Consider the following 13,452-nt stretch of genomic DNA (forward strand, 5'->3'; position numbering starts at 1 on the left):
TATTACATGAAGCATCTTTTACAAAATACTCATTTTTTCTGCCTTTTCTAGCAACCTGTTCACATACAGTTTCATCATAGGAGAGTTTCCTTGCAATGTCATTTTCTAGAGACAATACGCGTAAAGAAATTAAGTGCTCTTCAGCAGAACAGCCAACTTACTGCGACACCTTCCCTTTGCAACGCCTGTGCTGCTGACTCTCAAACTTTGGGGCTGTTGAAATATATAGAACAAATAATAATAATAATAATAATAATAATAATAATAATAATAAATGATCGATTTGAGATGTGCAACTCAAATTGAGTCTACTAGACCCAAAAGTTTGTAAGCAATGTGGGCTAAAGTTGCTTCTGAGGCCCCTCTAGGGTTAGGTAACCCTGAAGCTAAAGCTTCATTCAATTCATAGTAGATTCGTCCCTGTCTAGAGGATAACGAGGAGACTTGCTCCCCAGGGGTGCAGTTGGGGCAGGACTTGGGACCAACACACTAGAGCCCCTCTCTACAGAATGGGCAGTAAGGCTGGCTCACTGCATTTTGAACCCAGCGAAGTGATGGTGCATGTTGCAGTTGGCTCCTGAGAACAGTAAGCATGTGGTCAAAACTGCATAACTTTGCTGCTGTTTGATGCTTCTGGGAGATGATATATAATGAGATGAAAAAAATGCTGAAATATACATTTATAAAGAAAGCAGAAGCATTCTTATTGGGCATTGTTGGGAATGATATAAATAGAAAGGACTATCAGCTCTTTTTATATGCAATAACAGCAGCAAGAATATCATTGGCCAAAAAATGGAAGCAAGAAGAATTACCAACGATTGAAGAATGGAGGATGAAGTTAATGGATTATGCAGAACTAGATAAACTAACAGGAAGGATTCGAAACCGGCGGGACCAGAAATTCACGGAAGACTGGAGTAAATTTACGGACTATTTGAAAAGTATGTGTGAAGATCAGACAACGTTTGTAGGTTTGCAAGAAGCTTTATGAGGAGTATTATTGGAAGCATTGCAAAAATGGAGAAGGGGAAGGATGATTTGTTAAGAGATGTAGAGGCAATATAAAGTTAAGAAATGCATAAGAAGTGGTTAAAACGGTGGATCATCAGAGATGCTGATGGAAGTCTAAAAAGATTGTATAAGTGATAAGTTTTGTGGTACATTTTATAATTTATATGTTAAAATCAATAAAAAATATTTTAAAAAACAACAACTTTGCTGCTGTTTGCCAGACCAAAAGGTGACCTACTATGGACAATGAGCTGCTGAGCACCTTGCTCGCACCCCCCCACCTCAGGCAGTCAGCACCCCCATCCTCCTGGTTCTCCCCCAAGTCTCCCCTCGCCTTCTGGCTTTGAGCTTGGACATCTCCCGCTCTGCTTCCTGCCTTACACTCTTCTGCCATGTTCCCCCTTTAATAGCATTTAAAGCAATGAAGCCCATATATCATATAATAAATAGCTATTGACTCCCGTCCACGGTCTGGATCAGGATTGATTGACCTGTGGGAATACTCTTTTCCTCAGTCAATAAGGGGCCGTGAAGGGGGAATAAATCTTGATGGAGACTGACAACCGGGGGGGGGGGGAGAGAAAGTCAATATACTTATTAATACATACAATAAATGAGCACACATCCTCCTCTGGGGAGAGACGCCATTTCATTCTGACAGCTGGCGAGTGTGGTGGGAGGCAAGCGGTGGGGGAGATGAGGAAAATGATAGGGCTGGAGACACCTGAAATTTCTGCTGTGCAGCTTGCAGAACTTCCATCCTGCGGCCAAGGCTGGAAAGGGTGAACTTGCATGGCAGGCGGGGGGGGACACATAGAACCATAGAATTCTAGAGTTGGAAGGGACCCCAAGAGTCACCTGGTCCAACCCCCTGCAATGCAGGAACCGCCGCTAAAGTATCCCAGGCAGATGGACAGCCAACCTCAGTTTTAAAAGCCTCCAATGAAGGAGAGTCCACATGGGAAGCTCCCTTATATCAAATTGGACCATCTACCTGCCTAGTGTGGTAGTGTCTAAAAAAGGTGGCGCTGTGGTCTAAACTACTGAGCCTCTTGGGCTTGCCGATCAGAAGGTCGGCGGTTCGAATCCCCACGACGGGGTGAGCTCCCATTGCTCTGTCTCAGCTCCTGCCTACCTAGCAGCTCGAAAGCACACCAGTGCAAGTAGATAAATAGGTACCGCTGCGGTGGGAAGGTAAATGGTGTTTCCTTGCATTCTGATTTCCGTCCCGGTGTTCCGTTGCGCCAGAAGCGGTTTAGCCATGCTGGCCACATGACCCAGAAAGCTGTCTGTGGACAAACACCGGCTTCTTCGGCCTGAAAGCAAGATGAGTGCCGCAACCCCATAGTTGCCTTTGACTGGACTTAGCGGTTCAGGGGTCCTTTACCTTTTTAGTAGTGTCTGCAGTGAGTGACAGCAGCTCTGCAGGATTTCAGAGGCCTACCTGGATATCCTGGGGATTGAACCTGGGACCTAAGGCAGGCAAGAAAGACTCTTTCACTGAGCTATGGATTTTCCCCATAAGGAAATATGAAATTTGTTCTCTGGGTGCTGGTCCACATGTAGTCCAAAGCTACGCAGTCTGCTCTTGTGCCTTTCCAGTCTTCCAGAGAGGGATCTCCCCCTGCCCTACCTAGAGATGCTGGGGATTAAACCTGGAGCTTTCTGGATGCAAAGCAGGTGCACTGCATCCAGAGAAAAAGGCAAGTCAAAGGTGGCATGATAGCAGGTTTATAAGGTTCCGCATGGCATGGAGAGAGTGAACAGAGAATTTTTTCCCTCCCTCTCTGACAACATTAGAACTTTTGTGGACATTCAAGGAATCTGAATGTTGACAGACTCAGGGCGGAGAAAACAAAGCACTTCACCATGCAACCCACAGTTAAACTATGGAACTCCCACTGGAGGCAGTGAGGGCCACCAACGTGGATGGCTTTAAAAGAGGGTTGAACTAATTCATGGAGGATGATGCTATCGAGGGCTATTAGCCCTGATGGCTCGGCTGTACATCCAGTGTTGGAGGCAACACTGCTTTTGAACACCAATTGCTGGAAACCACAAGAGGGGAGAGGGATCTTGTGCCTGAATCCTGCTTGCTGGTTTCCTAAAGGCAACTGGTTAGTCACTGTGAGAGCAGGATTCTGGACTAGATGGGCCATTGGCCTGATCCAGGAGACTCTTCTTTTGTTCTCTAAGCACTGAGCTACAACCTTCTGCAGATATTGTTGAATTTCCTACTCTCAACTTCCCACGATATGTGGCTCTATTTAGGCATTCTATGGTTTAGAAATAACTATGCCTCTGTATCACTTTTTGAGGGGTTAATATGATTCATCTGTGCCAGTGAATAAATGTGGACCTATCATGCTGTTTCAACTCCCTCCCTCCCTCCCTTTAGCCAGAGGACAGATTTGAACTAAGCAAGGTTTTCTAATCAAAAGGTTCATCTCTAAAGGCAGGGTCCCTGCCTTCCTTCCCCAATACCTTCCTCCTCCTAATATTCCAAAGGCTGCTAATAACATAGAATATATTAGGAGCCTTCAAAGGGAAAGGAAGGAGTCAAATATGCTTTCCATGTTACTAGACCTCGCCGAGCCAATTATAAGTACATCCCCCCCCAAAAGATGCAAAGGCAAAGGAGTTGACTAGTTTCCCATGGTGTGCAGGGAGCAGATAAGCTAAGGTGACCCTCACCTCTTCTGTGAATGAGTCATGGGAGCATCTTTGTGCCCCCCCCCGAATGGGAGAGGTTCCTTCCACTAAGGACGCACTGTGTCTCTAAATGGCTTGCTCCTAGACTTCTCTTTGGCTTGGGAAACGTTAACCCGACTTTATCTTGTGTACCAGGTGCCAAGGGCTGCCGTCAAAAACATGCTGCTGTTTAAATAATGTCCATCATGCCTGTGTTTAGTAGCGAGCAGAGCTAGGCAAGCGTGTGTGCCGATAGAGAAGATGGGGAAGAGGAAAAGTCTTATTCCCAGACTCTCATTTACCCTGCAAAGGCACCTCCGCAGAAAGTCAGAAGGCACGTGACAGCAGATGTCTTTCCTACACTCCTTGGCTAGGAGAGACTTTTCTCCTTCCTGCCATTAGAAGTACTTCCATTGAACTTTAATCCAGTTCGTGCTTGTTTTTGCTGATAGTTCCTGGGCGGGGGGAGTGGGTAGGAATGTTGTTCTGCACAGGCTTCTTTTAGGGCAGGGATAGCCAACCTGGCGCCCTCCTGATGCTGTTGGACTATGGTTCTCATTGTCTCTACTCATTGACCTTGCTAGGTGGGGCTGTAGGAGTTGGAATCCAGTAACATCTGCAGGGCGCCATGTTGGGCACCCTTGCTCCAGGCTATTGCAGATGCAACAATTCTACGATTCTGACATCCAACTTGTTTGCTGGTCAGTTTGCTTTGCATCAAGGAGAGAGCTGTCCGTGGTCCTGACCACCACCAGCTTATCCTGGATGCTTGCTGTGCTTGGCCAGTACACTGCTGTGGGCTCTAGCTTGAAATCAGACAAAAGGTGGGGTTAGCTGGGTTTAGTCATGCCTCGTCTTCTTTTCCTTTACTGGAATCCCCACGGTCCACAGATGTTTGCTTAAGCCACAGTACAAGGGTGCAGAGGTTCACCCCCCCTCCAACTCTAGGATCAAGAAGAAACTTTATAAAATGTGAATGTATTTTTTTAAAGGGATAGATGTACATGCATTTGGAACAGAGGTGGGCAACACAGCCCCCCCCCGATGTTGCTGGACTACAACTCCCATCACCATTGACCTTCCTGGATGGGGCCGGAGGCCAGCAGCATCAGAATTACACCCCATGCTGGCTTACCCCTGAGTGAGAATCTCTGGATTTATAGTCACTGCAGTGTAGATTTGTATTTGCAAATCACATCCTGAGGTAGCTTTGTATGGGGCTATGCTTTATACACCAACACTCTGAACTTTGCTCAGTAGCTAATTTGCAGCCGGTTGGCCTCTGTTTGTTTCCAAAAGCCCACCTTTGACTTTTGCAAGCCTTCCCTTGTGTGAATCAGACTCAGCTACCGCATGCCAGAGACAGCAAAGAGCTCTGCTCTCTTGAGAAGTTCTGCGTTGGGCTCCCTTTGCACCCAATTGGAAAATGCCAGAGGGCCGTCACTACGGCACCCTGCCCTTGTTCCTTCGCAGGCTGCAATGTTAGCTTCCTTCATATTTTTCTCCCTGCCACCTCCAGCTCACGCAGATAAACAGAGGAGCCTTTCCTGCAAAGCAATTTGGGATTGGGCTTGCTTGGCTGAGCAATCTTCACACTCACCGCAAATTCCTCCAGCCTTTGAAATGGCCCGTTTCCCTGGGAGGGTGGGGGGATGTTGACAGTGGCGGAGGACTGCTATAAACATCTCTAAAATGAGATGCTTTTTCCATGCATACTTAAAAGCCATTCATATTACCCCAAGCCCTCTGAGAGCAGGAACGCTGTTAGAAAAGTAATGTTGCTTGCTTTGAAAGCTTAACTTTCCTTAGGCCAGTGGTTCACGGTGCAGTGGACTGGGCTGGAGCTGGAGAGCTCAGGCCCAGAACTTTGGCTGGAGGTGAAGGCGAGTAAATGACCAAGTTAAGCTAACCTGCTGTCCCATGCCCACAGGACCATCTTTAGCATATGCACCGCTGGGGTGCAAAGATCTGTCCAGAGCCCCCAAATTTAGTTAAGCCGCCCCCAAATGAACTTTTAGTGAACTTTTTTTGGGAGGGGCAAACGCAAAGTTGTTGAGCTTTTGTTTCCTGACTCATTGGGAATATTTGACGCTACAGAGTACAGAGTGATGGAGGAGGGGGGTGGGGACTTTTTCTCCATTGCTTTTCACTGCCACCAATCGAGAGGGACCGGTATACAGTAGGTATACATTTGCCACCCCCCAGAATTTGGCGCCTGGGTGCCTCGCACCCCTTGCACCCCCAGGTAAAGACGGCCCTGCATGCCCACCACCCCTGGCTTCACCAGGAGTTGTCCAGAGGAGCCAAGGATCAGGTTGGCATGGGAGCACAGCAAGATAGTGTGGCACCTCTACTGCTGGAGGCAGTATATTCCCCTGAATATCAGTTACTGGAATCGCAAGTGGGATACTTGCATTTGGGTCCTGCTTGTGTGGTGGTCACTGTTAGAAGAGGATACTGGACCAGATAGGATCCAGCAGTCAGAATTTTGTTGTTGTTAACAAGATTAGATATATTCATGAAGGCTATCCATAGCTACTATGTGAGGGCTGCCATACTGGGACACAGGTGGTGCTGTGGTCTAAACCACTGAGCCTCTTGGGCTTGCTGATCAGAAGATCGGCGCTTTGAATCCTCATGACAGGGTAAGCTCCTCTTGCTCTGTCCCAGCTCCTGCCAACCTAGCAGTTTGAAATACGCCAGTGCAAGTAGATAAACAGGTACCGCTGCCGTGGGAAGGTAAACGGTGTTTCCATGTGCTCTAGTTTCCATCATGGTGTTCCATTGTGCCAGAAGCTGTTTAGTCCTGCTGGCCACATGACTCAGAAAGTTGTCTGTGGACAAACACCTGCTCCCTCCGCCTGAAAGCGAAATGAGCGCCGCAACCCCAGCACGTGGCTGGACTTAACTGTCCAGTGGTCCATTACTTTTACCTTTTTTATGTCCAGATTTACTGGGATCTTAAAGGCAGAACTGATGTCCTGGGGGAAGTTCTGAACTTTGGGGTTTGTTTAAAAAAAGCTCAAGAACTTCCAGGGTGTCCTGGTTCTTTTTACTTTTTGAAAGATGGCAACTCTATGCCCCTGAATACCAGTTGCTCAGAATCACAAGTGGGGAGAGTGTTGTTGTGCTCAGGTCCTCCTTGTGGGCTTCCTTTAGGCATCTCATTGGCCACTGTGATAAGAAGAGGAAGCTGGACTCTTCTTAGGTTTTTATGGGAGTGGGAGGGGGAAGAGAAGTGCCACATTCAATGAATCAGGGGGCAAAAAAGCTGCTCTGGCATATTAGCACTCCTTGCGGGTAGAGGATCACCCGTATACAAAGGAGCGCATCTGCCCAGGTGCTTCTAATTGGCAGATTAAATGGTGCCGGGAACCTTGTGTGCGGTGCTTGTCTAAGCCACGGCATAGTTCGCGCAGGTTGCCGGAGCTGGCTTTGCGGTTAACAGATGCAAATTTCCATTTATAAAGCGGAGCGTGCCTGGGTAAACGACCTGATTTATGAAGGGCCTACTTCAAGAGCAAATCAGGCAGCACATCTCACAAAAAAGAAGCCTGTGTTTCTTTTCTTTTCTTTCTTTTTTTACTTGCTACGCCTCTTAAACATGAGTCTCGATGGAGCTCTGGGTCAATAGGAACCTCGGGAAAAACATCGTATTCCCACCCCCACTCCCCCCACCCCCTGGATGGGCAAAGCAGAGGCGTTGCTATAATCCTTGTCTCCTTTGAGGTCTTTTCTTTGCCTCTTACAGCGCTAAAGAAACTGTAAGAAAATAACCCGGCGAGGATTTGAAAAGATCTCGCAGGTGGCTTCTGCTCAATAGCAACAGGTGCTGTGCCTTAGCAGAAAAAGAAGAGGCAGCAGAGTTATGTATGAGAGGCTCCCCCTTCTCCTCCAGCAAGGAGTTTCCATACCTCCCAAGATTTGCCACCAAAGTTTCTCAACAGGTTACTCATCCGCCGATGGAAAGCACTTGCGAGAGTGACTCAGCAATCGCCTCGCCTCGCTTTGTCTCCAGATCCAACAAACTTTAGTTTTTATTGTTTTAGTACAGTGGTGCCTCGGGTTAAGTACTTAATTCGTTCCGGAGGTCCGTTCTTAACCTGAAACTGTTCTTAACCTGAAGCACCACTTTAGCTAATGGGGCCTCCTGCCACCACCGCGCCGTCGGAGCACAATTTCTGTTCTCATCCTGAAGCAAAGTTCTTAACCTGAGGTACTATTTCTGGGTTAGCGGAGTCTGTAACCTGAAGCGTATGTAACCCGAGGTACCACTGTAATGGTATTGATCCAGCAGTGGTTGGTGAGACGAGTAAGGCAGAAGGAGGTTCAACTGCAGGTGGCGCAAGAGGCAACGATGGGCAGGCCAAGTAATGACACATCTGAATCTTGGGTTTCTACTCAGATGGGATGAGCAGGCCTTGCTGTTCCACCCTTCAATGTAAAACAAGAAAGAAAGAAAAAGGTGCCTGTCCTGTAAGAGAAAAGATGAATCCAGTGCTAGATAGCCTGCCTTCCCAGGCAGAGCTGTTGCTGCCACCAATGGTAGTTGGTGCCCAAGGGAACTGGTAGGGCAGAAGTTGGAGGGGTGAGCCTTTACAGTAGGTGGAGATAGAGACAGGCGATTCCAGGTTTGTCCCCATTCTCTTCCCTGCTGAGATTGACAAGAGTGACCTCAGACTAAGGAGATGGGGGCTGGCGTCCCCGGATTGGATCACAGAATTGTAGAGTTGGAAGGGACCACGATGGCCATCTAGTCTAACCCCCTGCAATGCAGGAATCTTTTGGATGTGGACCAAATCCAGAGTGTAGTCCCTAAGACGGTTGGATTGCGCCTTGCGCGCCTCCTTCAAGCAACTCTTGCAGCCAAGCTAGTGCCAAACATATTGCTCTGCTTTCCTTTGGACCACATCAGCGAGGCTGAGAGTGGGGTCTTGTCATCTGGGCTGTCCAGGACCCACAGATACATTGCCCAGGTTTGTGTCCTGGAGAAGTCACTTCAGTGCTTCTAATACAGTGGAGGTGCACTCCATTGTCTCTCGAGACGGATGGACAAGTGCCACAAGACTTCCTCCCCCACTCCTGTAGAAGGCTAGCGCTCCTCTGGAAACTTCAGAAAACACAGGTGGGGGGTTTCCCTCCTCCTCCCTCTTTGCATTGGTGCCATTTTTTCTTACAGACCATCTGCTCAATGATCTGAACCTCCTCACGGAAGGCCAGGCCAGACGGACTAATTCCATTCCTTGACTCATTAATTTCCACCGCGCCTTCCTTTGGAGTTGATGTGCATGCCCTTCCAAAGCCTCGTTGTGGACCTGATTTGCAGACGCTCTCAGAGAGGTGGGCTGGGACAGCCCCACAGTTGGGTTCGCAGTTGCCCCATTGCCCGTGAGATGAGCCCTGACGATGAGGAATGCAGAGAAGGCCTTGCAGGGCGGGGCAGGAAAGATCTCGTTTGCCAAGTGGACCTTGTGCTAGAGTGTGGTGTGGAAACATGAGCAGGGAAAGTGTCCCTGGAGAAAGCTCTGCCCTATCTCATTCACATTTTGCATTCCCTTATGCGCCCAGTGGATTATTGGGTCCTGTTTTGCTTGTCAGAAAGGAAACCAGAGATGATCCCAAACTGGATATTGGGTGCATTCACACTGCCATTTATTGCGGTTTCCTGACATTTCCCGAACTGCTAATTTCTGCATTATATCCCGTGTTCTTTTTTCCTGGGGGTACTCAAGGGATTGCAGTACACACATCTTTTTCTTTCTTTCTAGAAGAAAAGCACTGGTTATTTCTCAGCTTTCACATGATGCAAAAGCCGCTTCCAGAAATATAGAGAGATATAGCGTATGTTTGGGGCTCATTTCTGAGTTATTTGCTTCCAGGGAAAAATCCGTTCCCTGGGGAGAAATTATTAGATAACAGGCAATCCTCATTTTGTGCGGGGGTTTTCTGGACCCCTGCGCATGTTGACGGGGCCCACATAAAGCATCCTTCCCTGTTCTGCCCTTTTAGTGACGTTTTAGGATCACTTCTGGGTTCAGTGCCATGCTTGTGTGCACGGTCACTTGTCAATTGGATACATGTAGCTTGATCATTGCCTGTGCTCTGAAAATTGTAGCTCTGTGTGGCGAATGGAACCTCCAGACAACTCCCAGTGCCCTTAACAAACTACACTTCCCAAGATTCTTTGAAGGAACTCGCGGCTGTTGAAAGTGGCAAGAGACTGCTTAAATTCAGATGGGACCTGAGTCGGGCCAGTGGTTCATCTAGCTCATTATTGTCTACCCTGACTGGCAGCAGCTTCCTGGGGTTTCAGGCAGGGCTCCTTCCTGTCTCTAACTGGAGGTGCCAGGGATTGCATACCCTCCAACATTTCTCTGTTGAAAATAGGGACGTTCTATTCCATAATAATGATGATGATAATTTTATTATTTATACCCTGCCCATCTGATTGGGTTGCCCCAGGCACTCTGGGCGGCTTCCAACATATATAAAAAACATAATAACACATTAAAGAACTTCCCTAGACGGAGCTGCCTTGGCTTCAGGTGTCCTCTAAAGGTTGTATAGCTACTAATCTCATGGGCTCAGGGGCTGCATAACTCCATACCTTCCAACATTTCTCCAATGAAAATAGGGACGTCCTAAGAAAAAGTGGGACATTTCTGGGGTCAAACCAGAAACTGGCTTCTGTGAATCCAGGACCGTCCCTGGAAAATAGGGACAGTTGGAAGGTCTGTCGTGGTGACCATGCTAAGCTAGGTGGCCCAGTGGTTTGACTCAGTATAATGAAGGGCTATGGCTCAGTGGTGGACCACTGGGATTTATCCCGGGACTTCTGCATGCGAGGCAGATGTTCTGCCACTGAGCCTCGGCCTTCCCCCCACCCCCTGCACACCGTCCTCCTACGGTCTTCTGAAGAGCGGCAGGTCCTGCCTCCGGTGTCGCGAGGAGGGGGAGGCAGGAGCAGAAGCTGCGAGATGTCTGCAGGGGCGGGAGAAGAACAACAATTAAAAGCTGCAGCGCTCCTGTCATTAGCGAGAGAACCAGATGAAATTAACACCTGCGATCCACTCGGAGCCGCTTTTATTTCGGGGGGGGGGGGGGCTGGCTTATTATCTGAGCCCAGGTATTGCCTTTGCCCTCTCTCGCTTCGCCTGCAATGTGTGTAGGTGGGCAGGATTGCCTGGAGTGGGGAGGCAGCCTCTCTGGTGGGGAGAAAGTTGCGGCAGAATCCGCCCACAGGCTCCATTACATGATTCAAATGTCAATACAGGCTTTAATTGGTTTCAGTGTCCCCTCCTTTCCCTCCCCACCCCCCCACTCTCCGACAGCTGCATTTGGTAATTAAGACTCCACAAATAGATTTCTCGGCAACAGGTACGGGAAAAGGGAGAAGTTTGGCGGTTCCTGTCTGGCGTATGGAGGACACTTTCCTTCCTTCAGCAAGAAGTCTCGTTCCAGGCCACGTTCATACCATACCTTTAAAGCACTGTGGTACCACTTTAAACAGTCGTGGCTCTCTCCCAAAGGATTCTGGGGGCTGTAGTTCATTTAGGGTGCTGAGACTTGTTAAGGAGATCCCTATTTCCCCTCCTAGAGCTACAGTTCACCGGGATGAGGAACACACTGGGAATTGTAGCTCTGTGATGGGAATTCCTCCCGGAGCCCAGTCCTTGCAATTTTCCTTTTTCTTTTTAACAAAGAATGAAGGAAGCGTCTTGTGGTATCAATGTCCATCTGGTTCAGTGTCCTTTTCTCACAGTGGCCAACCAGATGCCCCAATGAGGAGCCTGCAAGTGGGATCCGAGTGTGACACATCTCTCCACTTATGATTCCCAGCGACAGGCATTCAGAGGCATGCTGTCTCTGATAGAGGAAGCAGAAGACAGCCACTGTGGCTAGCAGCCATTGATGTCCTTGTCATCCACAAGGAGCTAAGAAAAGCATAAAGTTAGGGTCCAGATATCCCAGTCTGGATTCATGTCCTTCTCGCTGCATCCTGGGGTGTACAAGTCCCAAACCATTTTGATTACCTGGATGAGAAATTGCAATCCTTCCATCCGTTTAAGTGCTTTGGCGTTTCCTCTATGTCCCGATCTTACAGCAATTTCCGTGGGTTTGGTTTCCCATTCCCGCCGTTAATCCCGATTTCCCCATCTTCCTTTCCAGCTTGTGCAAAGGACGGACGCTCTACTCGGTGGTGAGAGATGCCAAGATTGTCCTGGATGTCAACAAAACAAGGCAGATTGCTCAAGAGATTGTCAAGGTATGAGCAATGGGGAATAAAAACTCAGGGGACACACATTCACACTCTTGAGACAGGTGCCTGGTGCCTGGGACCCACTCTTGGCGTGGATGCTTTGACGGATGTGATGCAAATGGTTCAGAGGGAAAGCAGATATCTTTCCCACCCAGCCAACTTCTACACACACATTCATAGCAGGAAGCAAAGTAGTCAAGTCATGCAGACATCTGGTGCTATGTGGTGTGGGGTGAAGCCCTATTTTACTTGATCTGTGTCTGGGTGAATCCTGAAATAGGCTGAAGGAGCCCGGGAGTAGTCAGTGGGAATCGCTTCATGACGTTTCTGAGATGAAAGGAGCAGTAGCGGAGTGTCAGATTCAAGGTCCTATCATGATAGTCACAGTCATGCCTCGTCTTCCTCACAAGCCACGCCCCTCCTAAGATTACATAATCACAGATTTGCAGAGTTAGAAGGGTCATCCAGTCTAACCCCCTGCAATACAGGAAGCTCAGGTAAAGCATCCCCCACAGGTGGCCATCCAACCTCTGCTCTTAAAAATCTCTGAGGAAGGAGAGGCCACCACATTCCGAGGTCTTACTGTCAGAAAGCTCTTCTTAAGATTATACAAATGTCTATGATTATATACAAGGGACACGGGTGGTGTTGTGGTCTCAACCACAGAGCCCAGGGCTTGCTGATCAGAAGGTTGGCGGTTCGAATCCCCATGACAGGGTGAGCTCCCGTTGCTCGGTCCCTGCTCCTGCCAACCTAGCAGTTCAAAAGCACGTCAAAGTGCAAGTAGATAAATAGGTACCACTCTGGTGGGAAGGTAAACGGCGATTCCATGCGCTGCTCTGGTTCGCCAGAAGCGGCTTAGTCATGCAGGCCACATGACCCGGAAGCTGTACGCTGGCTCCCTCGGCCAGTAAAGTGAGATGAGCGCTGCAACCCCCGAGTCGTCCACGACTGGACCTAATGGTCAGGGGTCCTTTTACCTTTACCTTTATGATTATATACAATAATCTTACAGTTAAATAATAATAATAACAGTAATGATGGATGGATGCATTGCAGTGATCAATGCATGTGTTGCCTTCCAGCTAGATCTACTATTTTCTGTGCATGTGCAAATGATTTGGAGTGCTCCAGTGTCTTCCCTTGGAGTGGCTTAAGTTGTGTTTTCCACGGCGTTCCATTGGACGTAACAGAACTTGCCCACCATTCCCTTGAAACTAAAGGGGTGGATGGAGATGTCAAATTCGGTTCTCTCTGTTTCACAATTTCCCCGTCTAAAATTCAGCTCTTCACATTTCTGCAGCACCTTGCAATGTTTTCAAATCCTCATGAAAACCCTTCTGCAGCTTGGTCTGTGGTTCTGAGTAATCTACACAAGCCTGCAACCGATTTCCCCATATCCAATACATTTCTGTATGTTATTTTCACAAGCATCTTGATTTCCACACTGGCGTTCCCCAAGCATATGCATTTTTGTGAACATCTCG

General features: G+C 48.2%; 1 protein-coding gene across 1 annotated transcript in view; it reads left to right on the forward strand.

Moving 5' to 3' along the window:
* KSR2 (kinase suppressor of ras 2) overlaps positions 1-13,452 on the forward strand; it is a gene marked incomplete at its 3' end in the record, with an annotated part of 180,225 nt that overhangs the window by 146,780 nt on the left and 19,993 nt on the right. The window contains exon 15 of the mRNA XM_080986238.1: positions 11,875-11,971. Coding sequence (XP_080842364.1) covers positions 11,875-11,971 — 97 coding nt within the window. The remainder of the gene's footprint in view (positions 1-11,874; positions 11,972-13,452) is intronic.

This window comes from Podarcis pityusensis, assembly GCF_964106645.2.
Source record: "Podarcis pityusensis genome assembly, chromosome: 16".
Classification (NCBI taxonomy): Eukaryota; Metazoa; Chordata; class Lepidosauria; order Squamata; family Lacertidae; genus Podarcis; species Podarcis pityusensis.